This window comes from Parus major, chromosome 1, assembly GCF_001522545.3.
Source record: "Parus major isolate Abel chromosome 1, Parus_major1.1, whole genome shotgun sequence".
Lineage (NCBI taxonomy): Eukaryota > Metazoa > Chordata > Aves > Passeriformes > Paridae > Parus > Parus major.
The window spans coordinates 55,470,487-55,491,444 of NC_031768.1; the positions used below are offsets into that span (position 1 = coordinate 55,470,487).

Sequence of the window (20,958 nt, forward strand, 5' to 3'; positions counted from 1 at the left end):
TAAAACCCACATTAACTCCTGTCAGCAGCCTGCCTTTTTCTCAGTTATGGATTTGTTTGAAATAACAGTGAAGTTTAAAGTGATTGCATCAACATCATAGATTGTATTATAAATATGAATGAACCCATTGTAATGGACTGCATAGTAATAGATGGCAAGAATTTGTCCCCTCCCCTCAAAGTAACAGCTTTTGTAAGGGAAGAATAGCTGTGGCATACGGAAACATGTCACTCTACAAGAAATTACTGCTCCTGTTGTGAACAATAACTGCACCAAGTGATGGATTTTTAAACTGCCCCTATTTTAATATTTTAGCAATGCACCATTAATAAGTGTCTGGTATTTCTTTTAACTGAAATCAACTGAAAGTTATATATATTAAAAAACCCTAAGTCAGGTATTTTTAAATGAACAGTTATTTAAACAACATTACTGAGGTGTTTTTTGGGGTGCAGAGAAAGAAAGTAGCCATGCATGAGTTTGTTTATTTTGGAAAATTGCCTTTCTTTTAACTGCTTGAAAGCAATAAATGCAGTGAAAATGAGAAAAATACTATTTTTCCCTCATCATCAGGTAGCACAGTGGTAGTTACAATAAACTGATTCATGGCCAGTGTGGTGAAAGCTGATCTTGAAAGACTTGAAGATTCTTCATAGACAGCATCATGCAGAGTGGAGTGTGTTTTGATTTTTTTTCATTTCTCTAGAAGATGTCTAATGTCTCTAACAAACAAAATATCACTAGATATTTCCTAACACCTATTTCTAAAATGTGTCCCACTGCATATCTTGTTAATTGCTGCTGTCCATTTAACTATTCCTTATGGTCTTAAATAAGGTCTACTTATTTAAGAAAAAATTGCTTTTTTTCTAGAAAACTCTGGCTACCAGTGCATTGTGATAAATGTATCACAGTCATAATACTAGGCACTATGCTATAAAATAGTGCTTCTCTGAAGCAAAAGGGACAATATTGTGTGTTTGAGTTCCGATTTATCAGACACAGGATATTAAACATTGAAGACCAAATTTGCAAATGAGGACAAACGTAATGTTTCGTATTTATGGGAGTAAAACCTGTTAGTAAAGTAGCTACAAAGATAAAAATACAATTTCCTCCAAACTGTAAGAATGAAATGTGACAATATTTATCTTCTCTCAGCTGTTGAATTTCATTGTTATTTTGTGAAATATTATGGCAATTACTCAATGAAACATTTTGCGCAAAGACTTAATTTAAAAAGTCTTTAAATTTTGGCTGAGAAAGTGAGTGGTTTTCTTCATGGAGATTGTATATTTCTTTGATGACCCATGTATAATTTTTTAACCTTCAACTTTTTGCATTTAAGCAAAAACAGTTTCAGGAATGGTGATTTCACATTATTTTGAATTTTCTGCTTTACCAGGTTATAGCTATTTTTTACAGTTTATTTATACTTTTTTGAATATTGCAAGAAAATGTGATTAATGTTTTTGAGAATAAAATGCTTAACCAGTTCTATATCTAGATTTATACTATTTCATCCAATAAAAAAATCTCATGCTTCAGTAATAATAAAGGACATTTAATGAAACTTAAAGAAAAATAATCATCAGTTAAAAAATAAAAAATATCAAAGAGTTTATAGTGTGATTTCTTAATTTATATTTTTCAGAGAAATTTTTTTCAAACATTTTCCGACTTTCTTTTTTTTCTTCCCCAGAAAGTATAGGTGAATGAGTGGTTTCTTAAATTGGACCCAGCATTCTAATGTCATTTCCTGTTGTTAAATGTTCTATTTAGTGGATTGCATTAATCCAAGTCAAATAAGTGCGCAGAATTCAAGTGCTATTCTGTGCCCTAGACTTAAACAATCATAAATTTGATTATCTTGCCTTTCCCTATCCATCATTTACCTACACACTCTTGTGTGCAGCTGAAAATATTTTTCCAAAACTCTCACATCCATCATAAGTGCTCAGTACTTTCTAAGATGCTTTCTCATCTCATCACATGCATATAATCACATGTAGTCAATGTTTTATATAAATAGATAAAACTAACTGTATCTTGCAGTAATTTATTACAATTATCTTACTAATCTGTGCTCTTAAAGAAGACTTAAATGCCATTTAAAAGCAAAAAGGAAAACAGTTGGTAGAGACTAGAATTGGTAAAGGTCCCAGAGCAAGAGAGCAAGCTATCATCTCATTAGGACCTGCTTTAGAATAAAATCCTCAAGAAGGATTTGCAGTTGAAACGACTCCATTGTTACTGAACTCAGACAAGAAGTACAGTCTCTTCCTACTGATGGTCACGTCACCCCTAAAGCAGTCAAGAGTCACTGTTCTTTGAACAGCAGAATTGTCTTCCCAAGGCAGGTAAGGACTCCCAGTCCAAGTTTTACCAGTCATTCTGGCTGGGAAGTCATGACAGTGCACCCTCTGCAGCCAGCCAGCTGCCCACAGTGCTGCTCTTACAGGTGTCTATCTCTCATATACTCTATTTAGCTATTTCAGCTTACTTCTCTTTCCAAATTACACCACTTCTGTTTGAAAAAAACATATTTTAAAGACTGTTGGTGAGAAATTACTGTTCAAAGCTGGCAATTCTCACACAAGTATGGACACATGTAAAGCAGGTAAATAAACTTTATGTTCAGCTGTAGATATATTCCACTTAATTACGTGGGATCTCTTGTGCTTGTCTTCGCTATCTGTTTAAAACTAATCTGAGCTAGGCTCTGTCTCTAATCGAAAGAAGCCAATAGATACCTAAAGTATGTGCTTTTAATTGTGCTCTGAAGATTGCCTTTTTCCCTTGACTAGTCCCTTGACAGTGCAATCTCTTTGCCATTATTGTTCTGCAGAGTCAGGCATAATGATTCTGCACCAGGACTACCACGCTCTACAATGATTTCATTATAGTGAAATACAGCACTAGTGGGTACATAGGATCCATAGATAACATTCCACACTTTGTATTGCTCTCAGAAATTCTGTATTTTGTGTAATTAGTACACAACCTCAGCCACCCACAAATAGATTTTTCTATAAATGAGTTGTCTCCTAATTTTGAAATACCTTTCAGCTGAAACTTTGTGTGTCACAGTCCTTCCTATATGCACCAGTGACTATGGAGCTGTGCATAAGCTGATGAGGAAAATGCTATTTTAAAATAATAAATAAATAAAATAAAATTATAAAATAAAATTTATTATAATTCTGATGGCATAGGTAATTGATAGAATATATATTAAAGTCTGTTAAACAATGAAAAGATTGATGAAAACAGTATTTTCAAATGATTGAGTCTCAAGTAATGGCATGTTTTTGTTTCATACCAAAAATAGCTTTGTGTGTTGGCAGCATTATTACTACTACTACTATTATTATTATTATTATTATTATTATTATTATTATTAAACCTTTTTTTTTACCATGTTGACACCTTAATGCTTTTTTTTGTTAGTTCTTTAGCTTTATGCTTTATGGAATAATTAAAATTTAACATAATATTTAGTATGTTGTACAAGTAAGAGACAAATATTCTGTAATACATGCATAAAATAAGGCCCAATGAAAATATTTTGTTTACTGTTTATTTTGAATGGCAGTGAAACTACATGAATTAAAGTAGGTGCTGTTATAGTTTTTGTCACTGCATACTATTTTTATCCCTTTTTTTAAACTTAGTGCATACTCTGAAAAAGCAGTGATATGGGTGTTTTGGCTTTTTTGGGTTTTCTTGGTTTTTTTAGAAAGAGAATTCATAAAACACTTCCATGGAACTCAAATCACTGTTACTTTGATTCTTTCACCTACTAATCTATCTTAACAAAAATGCGTACACTCAGAACCAGTATCAAATAATCACAGGGTTGCCTTCCCATTCAAAGTATAATCACTAAAGACTAAAACACTTAGTCCTCTGTGGATGTGAAATTCTTAAATATAGATGTACACAACTAGAGTTTTGTAAGTTTTACATGGCCAGGACTAAATATAAGCAAATTTCAGTTTAAAGCAGTGATCATTTTCACCTGAAGGGTAGGATTCCATGTACCAATGCAGAAGTAGAAATAGTTTATTTTATAGGCTGATGTTTAAATCCAGAATATGTTTCAAGCTTGTCAGAAACTTGCAAAGCTATATAAAAGCTAGGGTATCACAAATCTGTCAGAGAGAAGAGCCTAAACAACTTAAGAACTATATCTACTGGAGGTAAAGGTTAGTGAACAAGAAGGATATTTAAAAAGGAAAAAATGGTGATAGGTTGAATGGTTGGTTGAGCAGCATACTTAGTAATGGTGTCTTTCAAATCTACAGTTCTTTTCAGCATATTGCATACTGAACAGACTTCCCCTGCTTATATCCAAACTGCTCTCTATAACAATTGTAATTCATTTTAATTATATTAAACATGTAGCCAGAAAAAGCTTTGGGAAATTCTATTCCTTTTGTTAAACAAGTGGTGAGATGTATACTTAATAGTCTATCAGGCCTTAAAATCACCAAATCTGCACCCTGACCTCCCTCACAAGGGGATGCGTCATCTCAACAATCCCTTGTCTCTGTCCAGAATAGGAAATCCACCTTTTATACAGACTTTGCTGTAGTCAAAAGCCTAGAGCTACCAGATACAGAAGTTACTTTTCGATATCTGCAGTGTGTGCTCTCTTTACCTGTTTAAAATATCCACATTAGGGTGAAATGAAGCACAGTTTAAGTGCTTGTTCCTCCTCACTGAATGTGAAGGGAGCCTGAGGCAACCAGCACAAATTCATTCGGTCCACTTAATCTCACACTGGGATCAAGGGCCTTTGGTCAGGCACAAGGACGCACAGGACTTCGCATGCTCTTGTTACAATCTTATATAACATCGAAGAAAAGAGGTTTCTTTCTGAACTTGCAATACATGTGTATCCATAGTCAGTGAGTTATATCTATTTCATAATTGCAATTGTAATAAGGCCAGCTAAACTTGTAGTTTATTGTTTTAAATGTAACAGAATATTTCAAAGCACTCATTACCACAAAAAAAAAAAAAAAAAAGAAATTCATCTACCCAAATGAAATTGAACTTTTTGCTTTAAGCTGAATTCTGTTATATAACCAAAGAGTTATAAATTTATACATCTGCTTCATCTTATTTAAACTGTCCTGATTTTAAGCTTAATTTCTGGAAAAAATCTGTTTGGCTAGTAAGATCAGCAGAAAAGGATTTTAAGAGATGTGAGATAAATTATCGAGTACCATAACTGATTTCTTAGACATCGAGGACATTCTCCCTTCACACTCCCTTCCCCAAAGTTGTCCTCAGTTATGTCTCTGAAATAAAAATACATAAATATGTAGGCTGCTCTTCTTGCTGCAAAATTTTTACAAGTCTCCTTGAAGCCAGCTGAATTGTTATTCTTAACACTGCTGGCTAACATTGATAATCTAGATAATAATACCAATTGTATGTGGTATTATTTTATTACACAAAACTGAAAATTATATTTTTGTATACGATGTTGCTTTTAAATTAATACTAACACGAACGACATTTTCATTTAAATAAATTTTCCTAAGATCACAGTGAACTGTTGAATATTGTGAGATTTTTTTTCAGTAGCATTTGTGTTTTTTCCTTAGCATTTAAAGCTACTCAGGTGTAGCATTTCTCTGGAAATGAGCAGTAATGAAGGTGCTAGAAAAGATTTAAGAATATATCTCTGATATGTTTAGTATGAGTGACTAACTTAATTGGTGAGCTAGAAATGAGTTTACAGAATATAGCTGATACACAAAGAAATGTCATTTTAATAGTTATTATGTATATTGTGTTTCCCAAAAGTGTTTTTATTGTCTCTTTAGAATATGATGGGAGTAAAAGCATTTTCTTTGTAAGAAATGTGTGGCAATTGTGCCTGTGTATGACTGAGAGCAACCTATAGACATTCTAGCCTGAATGAATTTATGAGCTCATAAAACTGTGTGTGTACCTTGTGTCCTAAAAAACTATTTTCAAGTTTTTTGAGTGGTCTTAAATTTTGAAGAGTATCCACAGAACTTCTCCTGGCTGTCTTCTAGTTTCTTCAGTTACATATGGAATAATGGAGGGGAAAACTGAGGAGATTTCTGGGCAATCAATGTCATGCTCAGCAATGAAATCTCAGGGAAAGGAGGAAAAGTTCTTTTTGAACATGTTTCCTTACAACCATAAGCATATTTTGAAAGGATTACATTTTTCTCAACTTCCTTCAGAAAACCCCTTCACAGATTTTTATGCTTTTATGTGTCATAGGAAGAATAATATTTAGTTGAATGCCCAAAGCAATTGAAGAAAGAAAAGCATTCATGCTAATTCAGATAAACTTCAGTGGTCTTTGCTGTAATGTGGTGTTCTCTGAATTCTTGCACTGTTCAAGCATTACATTTAACATGAGAATGTATTTGACCATGCATGCTACAGAGAAATAAGTGTATGTTTTTTTCTTTGGGAGGGACTGAACTTGTGTATTATTATTTTAATTACCCCTCAGGCAATCTTCTGATGTGTGATCAAGTGCAGGTCAATGTTCTGAGAGTCCTTCAACATGACAGTTCACAGAATAATTATCCTGTCATCGCACCTTGATTCATTGTTACATCGTTTCTTGGACTTTTTCCTCTTTCTCACATTTGCTTAGCAACCAGATCACAAGTCTCATACTTATTATTCAAGTAATCACCCTTTGCAGCACATAGATGCATCAATTAAAGCTTTACAATGAAGTATATTGTTCTGTGTGGAATCCTCAGGTGTCAGGAATTAAAAATTGATTTTAAATGTTGCAGGCTGTGTTCAAATGGCTCATCTGTGTTTATGTTAAACAAACAAGCTTGCTAACAATTCCGACAAAAGAGGTAGGTCAAAATCATTAGGAAATGAATGATAAAATTATATTCTGTTCTTAAAGCACTTAGTCTTTTAGATATTTACCAATTAAATGCAGCTCAGAAGTGTCTGAGTGCCAAACATTTATTTTAGCCCTGTTTTTTTCAGATGCAAATCAATTTGATATCCGCTTTATATGTTCTTACCTATAGTCTTTGTAAATATTTTCTGGCTAATTTTCCAATTTGTGTAAATTTCACAGCAATTTATTATTAGAATGAAATTCAAGTACCCAGAAGCTGTCAAGATGGTTCAGTGGTTTAATACTGGCGTCCTGCAGCTTTGACTGTAATCAGCAGATGCTCTGACATTACCATAAATGTTTTCTTAACCGTCTCTGTCAAAAAAAAAAAAAAAATTAAAAAAAAGAGTGAGAGAGAGACACAATTTTTCCTATTTGGAGTCTTCTGTTTCTGATTGAATTCGGTTTGGGTTCTTTTGCATAATTAATATACCACGATGATCTCTAACCATTTGTTTTTAATATCACCTTTTGAGCTAAACGTATTTGCAAGACTGCTTCATAAGTCAAAATAGACAAAGGAAAAACAAGTCTATGTTTAAGAATCCTGTTTCCATGGCTTGGGAGGTCTTACTGCCTCCTGCCTTGTTTTCTCAGTGAGCATAAGGGGTTCAAGTTTTCAGTTATTCTGTTTTTCATATTCTGTGTAATATTTTAAGTTCCTCCATGAGAGAGAGAGATTTTTTTTCTGTATGTGCAAAGGTGTGTTGCATTTTAAATTTTTGGATATTTAAAGAAAAAAACCTGTACACAATAAGATTAACTTTTAACTTTGCTACAGTTAGCTTCTCTTGTTTTTAGCATACCAAAGTGTCTGCTAAGAGTATAACTGGTCAGATAAAGGGCAGTAAATATGTTCATTGCATGAAAAGTGCATACCATTAGTGAAGTTAAATACAGCATTTTGAATTCACAATGACTGGATTAATTACCCATGATAATGTAGCTTATATTTGTCTTGTGATAATTCACTGGGATTTGGAGGAGTCAGTAAAAGCCATTTTTAAATAATAATTCTTTCAGAGACTTTTGAAATCAGTGTCCCTTTCAGAGCAGTTTGTCACACTTGCACAGTACAGTTGGTGATGTCAAATATACATATGGCTGGATTATGTGCAGAGTAGAAACCATATATACCATCTCTCTCCACACATGAACAGGGCCAAATTACACTCCATCCTAAAGAGAGGGAATAATTAAGTAAAAGCGCATAACTTTAATTAGAGCATCATATAAGGAGAGAGAGGAGAATTGTCAAAGGAATATACAACCTTGTAGAATGAGGGAGAGATTAATCACTTTTCCTCTGCCTTTATTTCCCAATTTTACTTTTGCAAGAGGATCTTCTTGAATATGTACTGTTTCTTGCTCCATGGTTTCAACTGCTTGTTAGCATGCTGTCAATTATTTTCTGCAGAGCTTTGTCAGAGGAAAGTAAGTACCATAATAATAATATGAAAGTTACATGAACTAAGATGATTCAGCTTCATTCCACTTCCATCCAGTCTATTCATGAAGGCAATCTTGGATGTTAGTTTACATAAGTTAAACTTCACAGTCAGGTCTGCTTCTGTCCTTTTAAAAAGCACCCATGCTATTAAAAAGCACAGATTAGAATTCAGAGTTCTCATAAATACTTGTCCAGGTTAGTAAATCACTACACTCTTGCCTGTCATAGCAGTAACAGCATGTAGTGCTCTCTGTTGCTTTTCTTCCAGAGACCTCTTAAAAACATTTAAAATTAGAATACGTTATTCTTGCAATATTTTGAATAATAGCAAATGATGGCCCACTGTGACTGTGACCTGTGTGGGCAAGAGCTGCCCCAGGACATTGGTCTTGCACCTCTTAGAGCAATGTGAGGGGATTGTGTTTCTATTCAACTGTTAAAACTAATACCCACCTAATTTACTTTCAGCTCTAGCCTCTCCTCTTTATGCTATTCCCACAAGTATTTCCAAGACTCTGTAGTTCTCCCTCTAGCTTAAAACTGGTTTGATTCCTTAGGAGACAAGAGCAACAGATGATGAGAGTTATGAAATATAATATATTGATAGAGATGAAAGATAGTTTTTCTTGTTGGTTTGGTCTGATACTGCAAAGTATTTGTATTCAAACTTAAAGCAGTTCAACCTACCAGTACTCTGAATGCTGATGTAAACTTGGCAATGGAAGTTTGAGATAAAAAAAAGATATAAAAATTACATAAGATTTGTAGCAGCAACTGGATAGCTAGGGAATGTCTTGTAAACATTTCATATTAAGAGTAGTAGTTCTATAATAATAATAGAAATAATAATAATGGTGTTAAATTTTAAATTTTTAAGGCAATTACTAGACATAGATACATGTTCAGGTTTAGGGAAAATCTGGGAGGAAACCTCCAAAGGTGTTCCTCTAGAAAGCAATTTCAAGTGGCCCCTTGCCCTACCAGTTTGGGACACATAAATCTCCTTCAAGAAAAGTGGAAAAAACTGTTTATTTAACAGGCAAAGTACTCGCAAACATGGAAAAATGAATAATAAACAATGGAACCTCTCGCTGTTCTGAAGAGATGGCAAATTCAGAAAGTCCTTGCCGTGGGGCGTAGCTCGGCTCGCTCAGTCCCTTATCAGTCCCTCCAGCGCTGAAAAGTGCTGAGGCCCAGGCCCCGTGGGCCACAGGCCTGAGCTCCTGGGCTTTGTCTGGGATTTCAGTCCAGAGCAGTTTGAACAGTTCCAAGGAAAAGAAAAGCCACAATCTGGGGAACTTCTCTGCCTCAGCTGGCTAAAAACTAACAGCACAGGAGAGCTCTGTCCCTCTGTCTGTCCGTGCTGCAGACAGCACAGGCCACAGCAGCGTGCGGGGCAGTGAACGCCGCTTCTGAAAAAAAACTGCAGCTTCTTCTTCCCCCCTTCACTCTCAGAACCAGTCTTAGAGGTGCAGAACTTAACATCCAGCATAAACAGAACAGATGATTGGGGATACAAGCATCGTAAAGTCACCCCAGGACAGTACATAAAATTGTAGAATTGTTTGTGTCAGAATTGGCCTTAAAGGTCATCTAATTCCAACACCCACACCATGGATACAGACACCACTCACTAGATCAAGTTTCTCAGAACCTCATCCATCCTTGCCTTGAACCTCTCCAGGGCTGGCGCATGGTTTTTGTGAGGGTTTGTGGGTTTTGCTTGTTTGTCTGGGGTTTTTTTTCAATGTGTATGCTAAATAGAAAATACTGAACAGAAGCAACAACAACATTTAGAATTGCAGTGAGTAGAATCTCATAAATATAAGGTCAGCCTTTAAGATTTGCTTTGTTGTTTGGATTTGTTGTGGGTTTTATTTTCCAGAGGTAGGAGGCCTCCTACTGTGTTTTTCCTCAACAGCTGGTAAAAGAAGACAAAATCGTGTGTTTCTTTTCCATTTCAGTTATGTTCATCAGCATGTTGCTTATCATTCCCCATTGCATCTGCCAGTGGCTTTCCTTTGATAGCAGCAGTCTTTATGCATATTCCTGAAGTTTTTTTTATCAAAGTGCACCTTGAAAGCAGTATTCATCTATAGGTAGCTGGTTTGCAGACAGGTTTGGGGACTAAATGTGTCTACTGCTTGAAGACACTTTAGTATGTGTGATCTATTTTAATTATCATCAGCTGAAGAGGGTAGCTTTAGACTACATACCTCTGTATATATTGTCACAGGTCACCAACTTAGACAGTCATCATTTTTGAATGTTAACTCTAAATACAACTTGGAATGCAAACTGCAATATACTTGTGAACAAAATAACAAATAATAAACCATGTTCCAGGAATTCCAGGAATTTAAAATATTCTAAATATGTTAACTTCCAGTTTTATTATTGTAATTTTCTGGTTGTTTCTTGACTTAAAGAAGAGAAAAAGTTGATGTTTGTCCTATTTGTACCTTGAGAGAAGTCCTATAAACACCTAGGCTGTGGATTGTTTCTGCTCACTGGGGTCTGAAGACCCCATGCCACTGGTATTCATGTAAATAAATATTTACCTTTTAACCCCCTTTGCCTGATGTAAATAAGAAGAGTAATATATTTGTTATTAATACTAAAGTTATGACTTATGATCTGTCCATTTTGAAATTGAGAGACTTAAAATTTAGTTTTTCAAGAATGTTTCAAACCATGTGCTCCAAAAATCATTAATGACCACAAAGCAGATTTCTTTTTTTGAAATTTCCATTTTTCAGTTTTCCTAGAAACTGCCAAATGTGCCATCTTTTGAGGAAAAATGCATGAAAAAACACAGGAAATCAACTGAAATTCAGGGTGAAATAGGAAGGATGCCAAACTCCTAAGTCTGATGTAGCCATCTTAGACAATTGTAGAGGTTTCTTCTCTCACTGACCTTCAGTGATTTCTGTCAGCATCTTGATCCACACTCTTGTTCTCTTATCATCTTGAAAGGTACTCAAGACTTTTGTTAAAATCCCAGTAAGCGAAAGTTGCATTTCTTGTAAAAAAAGGTCATTGTCTTATCAGAAGTGAGAATATATTAGTTTAAACAGAGAAATTGATTCCAATTCATTGCTATTGCAAAGTGTCTTTGGAAAGGATAGGTAAAAGTTTGAATGGAGTGATCAGCAGGAAGTTAAAGTAGTCTTTGAGAAGATATTGATAGGAAAGGGATTAAAAGAATTTTTAAAAGCTTTTCTTTAGGGCCAAGTAAAAGGGAGCTGGTCCAGCAGAGTTCCTCTTGTCAAAAATTAGTTTGCTCACGGTTTGTAATTGACTGTCTTTGAAATTTAGTTCCTATAAATACTCTGTATTAGTCACACTGTGGGCTGATATACTCACTTCTTGCCATTAAAACACATATAAACCCCCTATATTCACTATTTCTGAAAACTGTCTCACCAAAATTGAGCTTACTGATAGTGTTTCTTCCTTGTGTTTCACACTTTCTGATTTCAACACTCAAGAACAGGAGCAACTATCAAATGAAATGTGCGTAGTTTAAAGAAAAATTGTTCCAAATATCAGTAGCTCTTGTTGCTCAGTCTCATGAGTTGTCTGCTTAAGATTAGTAGAGTTGTGAGCATTTAGTATGAAATACAAAGATGTAAGAAATTACTTATCAAGCAAAGATCTTTTGAGTACAGCTCACACTCCTTTATGTGTTAGGGCTGGAGCTGCAGGTTCAAACTGAAATAAGTAATAACAACACAGTGCTCCTTTTACCAGGGATATTCCTCAAGCCTACCCTTGTCAGTCAGAGATATTGTTGAGAAAACATGAAATCAATAAAAAGTATTTAAAATATTTTCCATTAAACCATCCAGAAAGGAGCTATCCCATTTTTTATGCATGATCTTATGTAATATGGATGGACCTTCTAGCTATAGCAGTCTAAATATTATAATATTATATCTAAATGCTGGTTCTGAGGGATAAGGCAGGCTTTGAGAAGTATAACAAAATCTTGTTATATTCTCACACCAGGGCTAAAGTCTCAGAATGGATTTCAGAAGGCCAACTTTGGGCTGTAAAAATTAAAGAAAATTGGGTGCCTGAAAAATCTTGGGGCTCGCAACTGACCTGTGTCTGGGGCTCTAATAGGGGTTGGTGCAGGAAACAAGACTGTAGTTTCCAAATTGAGAGGAAAACATAAATTAATTATTTTCTTTGTGGCATTTTTGATAATAAGAAGCCAAGAGTTTGGAATCTGTTTATTTAGATGAAACATATGAGGATATACCCTGGTATCCCCACAACATCCGTAGTATGTGACCATTGTCTAAGTACAGCTTGTTAAGGTTGCACTGGAACATATATGATGATGTGGTCAGTGAAATTTCTGAGAAATGGACAGGACTTCCAGACAGCGACTTGGTTGTGTCAAGCATTTCAGCTTGTGGGAATGCTCTACAGCTGCATCCAGAATTAGCACATGGCAAACACAGCTGTTAAAAATACGTGTTCTTTTCTCTGATGTTTTGCTGGGAAAACACATGAGCATGGCATCAGCATGGTGTAGCTTTTTGAGAATTTCAGTTCCATACATCAGGGATGAGGAACCAGAGAAAAACCATGCCACCAAACTGGAAAGCCAGTGGCAAGAATTATTGGTAGGGCTGTTACTTTTTCCAAGCTAAAGCCCTTTGGCATGGGGACATTCCTTCAGAGTATTGTCTGGAACATGACTTAAATGACAAGTCATGACTTAAAATGTAAAAATAATTTGCATTGCCAATAATGTATGGGTGGGCTATGGAAAATGTTGGCATAGACCTAGCTTCAGGAATATGATGCAGCATGTGGAGCACAAGTCAGCGAGATCACAAATATTCCACTGGGTTTTTGAACATTTTTCCCTGTTAACTTGGTAAGAGATGTAATGAGGTTGTAACTGCAATTGTTCTTTTTATGTTACTGTTTTGTCATGCCCTACATTGAGATGTATGACTGTAATATGAGCACATAATGCCACAAAATGCTGTTCTCCTTATTGTATTTGCAACTTTATTTTTCAATCAGTATATAAGTATTTACATAAAGCCAAAATATGTCCTTGGTATCAAGACTTTTACTGAGAAACTGTGTGATGAAATAAAGCTTTTAAACATTTTTTTTAATATTAAATATTTATTAGTTCTTTTAAAAAAATCTATCTTGACTTTAGTGAGTCTCTTGCAATCATTTTTGTTCTCTATTAAAGGTAATATATAACACTATTGTGTAGGATTTTAAAATCTCCAACTGATCATATTTTGCTTCCCAAAGTTCACAGCAGGCAGGTCTCATACTACTGATTTATTTATTTATTTTTGTTCAGATGCTAGTGCACATTTTCCTTTTTCTGAATATGATGTATCTTTTACTAGGTTATAAGCATACCATTATAAGTTGTTCTGTGTTAGGACATCATTTAAACTGTGGACAGCTATAGTAAGCACAATTTTCTGTCAACTGAATTTCCTGAGCATTGCTGTTAAAAGTCTTGTGTCTAGATGATAGTAACTATTTGGCTGTAGGTTTTGTGAATATGGCTTTGGAATGCTTTTGATTAACAGCAATGTTCAAGCAATTAATATCTGCAAAAACTGCATTTGAATAGGTCTGGAGGACCCACAAAACTTCAATATTGAACAAAGGGAAGAAAATATTTACATATTATGGAATCTGGACACTGAGACTTTCATAGTGTACAATGTGATCTCTTCCTGACCCGTGCCTGGGAGCATTCACTACCAGTAAAGTCAAAACTATTATGGGTTACCACCTGAGCCTTTAGAAAACTTGATAATGAATTAAAAATTATTAGGTTTTTTTGCTTTGTCATGTGCATAGTGATTGTTGCGATACAGGTGAATGACAAATTTCGATTATTGAAAGTGACCAAATAGTCACTTGAGAAACTTGTCTCAACTACTTCCAGTATATACAGGAAATTATTAAGTTCTGTCTTTATCCAGTGATTTTTAATATCTGATTTCTTTTCGTCTTGCTACTGCTGGAAGGTGCACCTTGCTACAGTAGGTGGACAAATAGTGCGTCTCCGGAAACGTAAGCTTTCTTCTTAGCGTGAATTCATGCAGAAGTGCCTTGCCATGAGTAGCTTTTGTTTAACCTTCTGTGTGTTTAATTCTATTCAGTTCTTTAGAAGTGTATTTGAACCAATGCATTGTGTATATACATAATTTGTTTCAAATATAGTTTATTGTCAAAAGCACAAAACAAATTTATGTATGTCTATGATGTAATGGTTCAAAGCATTCTAGGAAAAGTCTGTTAATACCTGTATGGTTTGTGGATTTTCTCTGTGTTCTTTTTTTTCTGGAAACATAGGTGGCCAATGTCACTAAGCCATGTCCTGGCTGTTTGGGCAGCCATATCAAATACTGTCTTCAGAAACATTAAATTCCTGCTTATAACTGGTTATGGTTTCTTCCTATTGCATGTGAATTCCAGAACTTCATTACCCTGGTTGTTCAAGGTTTTAATGTCTAATAGCAGTAAATTAATGGCTGTTTATTGTACTTTGTCAGTTAACTCTTGACTTCTGGCTTTTCTTGCAAGTAGATAACTATATGCTTTATAGCCTTCATCATATGGAGCCAAGTCCGGTTTTTCCACAGCTGTGGTCAAAGCTGTGTGCTAACCTACAGCAGTTACCAGCCATATAGTTCTGAATTCACAAGCAAGATGCACTAGTTTTTTTAGACCACCTGACAATGACAGGCTGAAAATTAACTTCTTTGGTTTCACCACTATAGCACAGGATTTGAGGGAGGTAAGGTTACAATCCCATGTCAAGGTAGTAGAATGGATGTGGTATCAAATCACCAATGCATGTGCATTTTGAATCAGTGTGTGAAGCAGTATAGAGTGCTTAAGAGTTTGGATTTAACACAAATTAGTTTCTGTTGTCTTAAAATAAAATATTGAGGAATTAGTGAGACTTTTTACCTTGATAGTGCCTAACTGACTTTACACTTTGATCTAAAGAGAAGTCATCTTTTGCTCTGATAAGAATGCCTTGAGCAGCACAGATACCTTAAGTAATACAGTGTTAATTCTTTACATGCACATTTACTAAAGTGAAATCTAGGGCTGTAAGTAAATTTGTATGCTTTCTGAGCCAGGCCTAGCAAAGTTCAGTGTTTCTGAATGAAATTCACAATAACCAGTTTGCTAAGCAGGGAACTATCTACCTCCACATCTGCTAATACTGGACTTGCACTTAGGCATAGAAATGCTCTGTGGAGAAGTTCCTCCTTGAGTGAAGAACATAAGCAGTAAAGATGTCACCTGATTTAGAAAACAGCTGAAATAACAAGATGATAATACTGGATTTAGATAAAATGTGAGACCAAAGTGTTCTCATTATTAAGGAATGCTGCTAATCACTACCGTGAGACTTTGTGATTTTTGTAGTGAATTTTGACATTATCATTGCAAATGAGATGAAGCAAGAACTACTCACATTAACTAAACACAATTTAAGGCAGTTTCCTAATGCCATTTTTCATTGTTGCAGGACTCTTCAGAGTGAAGAGAAATGCTGGTCATTCAAATTAAATATTGTACTTATTAGTATATGCCCAGAAATTCACAATTGCTGTTGTTTTAAAGGGGAAAAAAGACATGGCTGTCTTCAGCTTTACTCTGTCCTATTGCTACACAGCAATTCCAGATTGTAGGCAGCAATTTATGGGACAAACTTAAGTGAAAGCCTCAATTAGTTACTGAGTTTCAAAGTGGTAAAAGAGTTTGGATAGATGTCATGAGCTACTACTTACTAATAGCTAGCTTGCAAGAGTTCCATGCTTAGGCTGCAGTTGTGAATTTCACTCTAAGGTACTCTACTCTGCCCTGTGTACACTATGAGAAGCTGGGAGATTTTACTGCTGGATTTTACTTAGAGGCCTTGGTTCATAAGAGTTCCCCATGTCTGTTATACAGTCTAGTTCACTACACCTAATTCACCCTCACATTTTGGAGTAAAGTCTGCTGAAGTGCAAAGTAGTTAAAATTTGGTTGTTGGTACATTTGAGAAGCTTACTTTCAGTGCCTAATTTCTTTTAGACTTTTTTAAAATCCAACAACTGTGCTTCATCTCAGATGATATAACAGTGTGTTTTCTTATACATAAAAGTGTTGATTTTTAAACATTTTATATTTTTATATTTTATATTTTTCCTGCTGCCTCTAGATGAATGTAAACAGAAAGACCTGTGGTGCAGCTGGTAGTTTGTATCTTGACACAGGTTGCATGCTTTTATCAACTTGCAAATATGTGTTCAGAATCAATAAGCATAAACATTTAAGTAGAATGGGATATTTAAGGGTGCACATACAAGGGATATTTTCATTATATATGACAGGTTTATTACATATAATTATAAAGATATGTTCATAACCAGTCATTGGCCTCCTGTGATTCAGGGACACTGTGCTGCTGCATATTCAAGGTTAAATTATTTTCCGTAGTGTAAAAAAAAAATTACGTTTTTCAGCTAAGTGTCAAGTTTGTCTTAAGAAATTTTAATTAAGAATTGTTTATCTGATTTAAAAGATGATAGAAAGGAGGTATTTCTTTTCCTCCACTTCCCAAAAGGTGATCGTACTTACAAAATTTGCTGAGATTGTCCAAGAAAGTGTGTAAAATCCTCATCCATCACTAAGAGCCCCTGGTCAGGGAATGACAGTGCAGTAAATATCTTCAGCAGCTGCCTTTTAATGTACAAGCTGTTTTCGGTAGGAATTTTCAGCACTCACATAAAACACACTGTCATGAGTGACTGCCTGTGCTCCAAAGTCATTACTATTGGGATGATGGAACATCTTTCAGCGAATAACCAAAAAACTTTAAATGTCATGTCAAGTGTGTTGAAGGCATTTTCAAGCCTTGCTCAAGGTTACATGAATATTGAGTAGGCCTGTTTTAAAAAAGTTGGAGATCTATGAGAGAAACTACTCATATGCTGGTTTGGAAAACAGTCACTTGATCTGGAAGGGGGGTAGGGAATGACAGAAAAAGATATCTGTCTATTAATACATGCCAAACCTGCAAAACTCCTGCCTGGATATTAACTGAGTGCAACTTTGTGTGACAGGCAATTCCAGTGATGTTTAGCAAAAAATAGTGAATTATGCAATTTCTTGAAATTACTTAGCTGCCTAAAAGTTCACAAAGAAAAGAAAAGGTATTAAAATGGATAATTAAATTAAAATAGATTTTTAAAAACATTTTAAAATGTGAACAATTAAAAAATATATAGGAAGTTTAATTAACAAGGTAAAATCTTATAAGACACTGAGAAGTGCTAGGTGCCTCTGACTCCAGTAGGAAGGGAGGATCCTGTCAGGCTATATCCGTGATTTTGTAAGAAATATGGATGTTAATCTAATGAAGACATGTAAAGTCTGTATCACTTCCAAGGGACCAAGTCCACTGCTTTTGAAGTGATAATATATTTTGTCTTGCCTCCTTGGCAATCATTACTCCTTGCTGTACATCATCTGCATGTAAAATTTGTCTGATCAAGAGGTCTTTTTATATTACAGAATATTGAAACTGAGTATTTTAATAGTGAAACAAGATTTGTTTGATTTGTCTTCTGCAGAGAACCAGAAAGGACAGCCAGAGAAGGCATGTTCGCACCACAGTATCAGTTTAAACTCGACAAGAAGCCCAGTCACCAAAGAAGTTACATATGATGTGGAAACAAGTTCTAAGGTGTTGAACAAGGCTGTTGGAAGAAAGGAAGCATGTCATGGAGAAGGTGGCAAAGAAAAGAAAATAGATCCTATGAGGTCCCCTTCAAAGGGAGAAGCCATTCCAGAAGTAGAAGCTCTCTTGGCAAGACTGCGAGCATTATAGAATAATCATATAACAGATTAAATAAAAGTTAAAAACAATAGCCTACACTACATATTTAAAGAAACAGTCATTTTCTATTTTTGAAGTTACATACTTCTGAGTTTCTTACTTCTCTGTGGAAGAATGATCTGCTTCTAAACTTTGCTTGCAAGTCTATACAGGACAGTACTATAGTTTTGCATAACTGCAAGATGATTTTTTATTATATGTTTTTACTTAAGCATATGAAAAGTATCAGAAGAAAATAAATACTAAATTGTTCCAAAGCACAATCCTTTTAGTGTTCAGGCTGCTAACCATCTGTTTTGAGTGCTTCTGAAAATAGGAATATCTTTTATGTACTGTTAAATCATCATGCCTGGGAATAGGGTCAATAAATAACAGAAAAGTTATTCTTATATTTTCTACTGTAATTTCTATATTTAAGAGGCTAAAGCACCAAAAATGTGTCATTATAGTGTCTTTTGCAATTACAGTAATATACAGTATCAACCATATTTCAGTTTGAGCTCATCAAAGAGCACCAAATCTTGCGGAATTATAGATGTATTTACCAAGTGTTAATCCATGGGCAGTAAACAAAAAATCTATGCAAGTAATGTACTTTATGTGTAATTAATATATCTCTGCTTTTAAGGTTATTATGATTATTATATCAAAATAATATATACAATTTCTTTGATTGCAAGGTTTTGCAATTGTGTCTACAGTGGGGGAAAATGTCTTCACAGTAATTTACCAGTGTAATATTTTATCTTTTCACATGGGAATTAATATGTTTCTATAAAAGGAACATGTAATGGGGAAGATTTTTTCTATTGGTTTTTCACAAACTCATTTTCCAGTAGCCCATAAAGTCTTACTTACTGGCACAACAGGAGTCTTACAAGTGATTGCATCTCTTTTATCCCACTGTCACTGTACAGTGTTGCATGTTGGCTATCATATTTATTAATTGCACATGAGAAACAGTTGCTACCAATGTTACCAAGTAGGGAGCTATTGTTAGTCTCTTTTCTCTATTATTTAAAGCTTCCTTATTATAAGAGTGTATTAAGAATCTAATGTCTTTCTTCTAAATTACTTTATTTTTCTTACAAAATGCTGAAAAATATGTCTTTCAATAAGAGTCAGTTACATGAAACCAGTGTTTCAATGCTCCAGTGCTTTTTATGTCCTTGTTTAAGTTGCCTTTGTACTTCCTGCACTAAACATTAATAAAGTTAATTAGAACTTGAAAACTGGGCCTGATTATACACATGGCATAGGGGGGTGTTCAGCCATCGTGGGAATCAATCTCCAGTTTCTGGGACTGTTGTAGCTGTCATTATACACTAATTACATTTCCCACCTTTGCTGAAAAGAGAGAGGTATAAACACAAGTCAGAGAAGGACTGTCAGACAGACATTTCTTCAGCTCCCCTTGCAAACAATGGGCACAGCTGTCATACAGAGACACCTTTGGGAACCTGAGCTATATCTTGAATGTATAATTTGAAATATAGTGACTGATAGTTGTTCCACTAAGGTCTGCACCTTCAGTATTAAGACTTACTACCCCTATTTACAGGATGCAGTAAAAATTACTATCTAAAAAGTCCAGTATGATTGACTACATAAAATGACATTTCAAACACAAAGAAAATGTCTGTTCAAGGGGAATAAAAGTTAGCAGTTCACTGGATCTCTTCAGTTGCTGAGGATGTGCTAAAATAAAAAGGCTAAAAGTAGAGAGCCATGTGCTAAAATAAAAGAGCTAAAAGTAGAGGGCCATCTCTTAAGTATTAGGAGGATCAAATACGAAGTGGAAGTACAAATTATTTTCATGAACACTGTAAACTTTGACTTAGTGGGTGATGTTCCATCTCAGAGAACTGACACAGTTCAGGACATAGCTGCATAGCTGATCAAGTGAAGTTACAAAATTACCTACTGAGTTTTGCAATGAACAAAATGCTGCTAGAAGCCTAGCAGCTCCTGATTTTAAAATATATATTTATCTTTAAATTACAGGATTTAAGCTTCTTTTTTTTTTTTTTTTTTACATTTTGGGAAGATTTAAGAAATGTATTCCAGGGCTTTTAGCCCTTCTAAGGTGGTGTGTTTCTGAATCAATCCTTTCAAGGAGACGTCAATTTGTTACTGCAAAGTTAATTTGCAGAGGTTTTTTTGGTGCAACAAGGCAAATAAAAAGCTATGCAACTTCTTAGAATCCAAGTAAATACAGTATCCAGGGATTTTTTCTCCTGTGCTTCTTTGTACTGTCATAACCTGATCTACTCAGAGTTAAAGTACATGGTCCAGCTGAAGTACACACTAAGTTTTCTTTCCATATTTTATCTTTCTTTAATTTCCATTAGATGCAAACTCATACACAGGATGTTTTTAATATGAAAAATGCTAGTGTTTCCTAATGAGTTCAGGGAAAAAATAAATTTGAAAGTACTATAGCTGTATTTATATGATTTTATGTTTTTATTAAAATATAAAACTCAGCTTGTAAATTATATAAAGTAAATTGCTTTAATTACATTTTTAAATTAATTCATTTATGCAGTTTAAAATTTAAAGTTATTTCAATTTCAGAATACTTAGGGTAGACCTTTACTGGTATGTGCTAGTCATTTTTAGTAGGTTATCAAGTCTGCTCCTACAACTGAGGGATTGAGCCATGAAACACTTCTGTTA

The 20,958-nt window shown here is 34.7% G+C and overlaps 1 protein-coding gene across 4 annotated transcripts in view; it reads left to right on the top strand.

The window, feature by feature from the left end:
- Positions 1-19,511, top strand: part of DIAPH3 (diaphanous related formin 3) — a 202,269-nt gene extending 182,758 nt beyond the window's left edge. For 3 of the 4 annotated variants that reach the window (XM_015632078.2, XM_015632087.2, XM_033514434.1), the window contains one exon: positions 18,014-19,511. In XM_015632078.2, coding sequence (XP_015487564.1) covers positions 18,014-18,270 — 257 coding nt within the window. In that variant the 3' untranslated portion in view covers positions 18,271-19,511. Of the gene's footprint in view, positions 1-6,803; positions 6,873-18,013 lie in introns of all 4 variants that reach the window. The other variant, XM_015632106.3, reaches the window with a different exon arrangement.
- Positions 19,512-20,958: the final 1,447 nt, after the last annotated feature.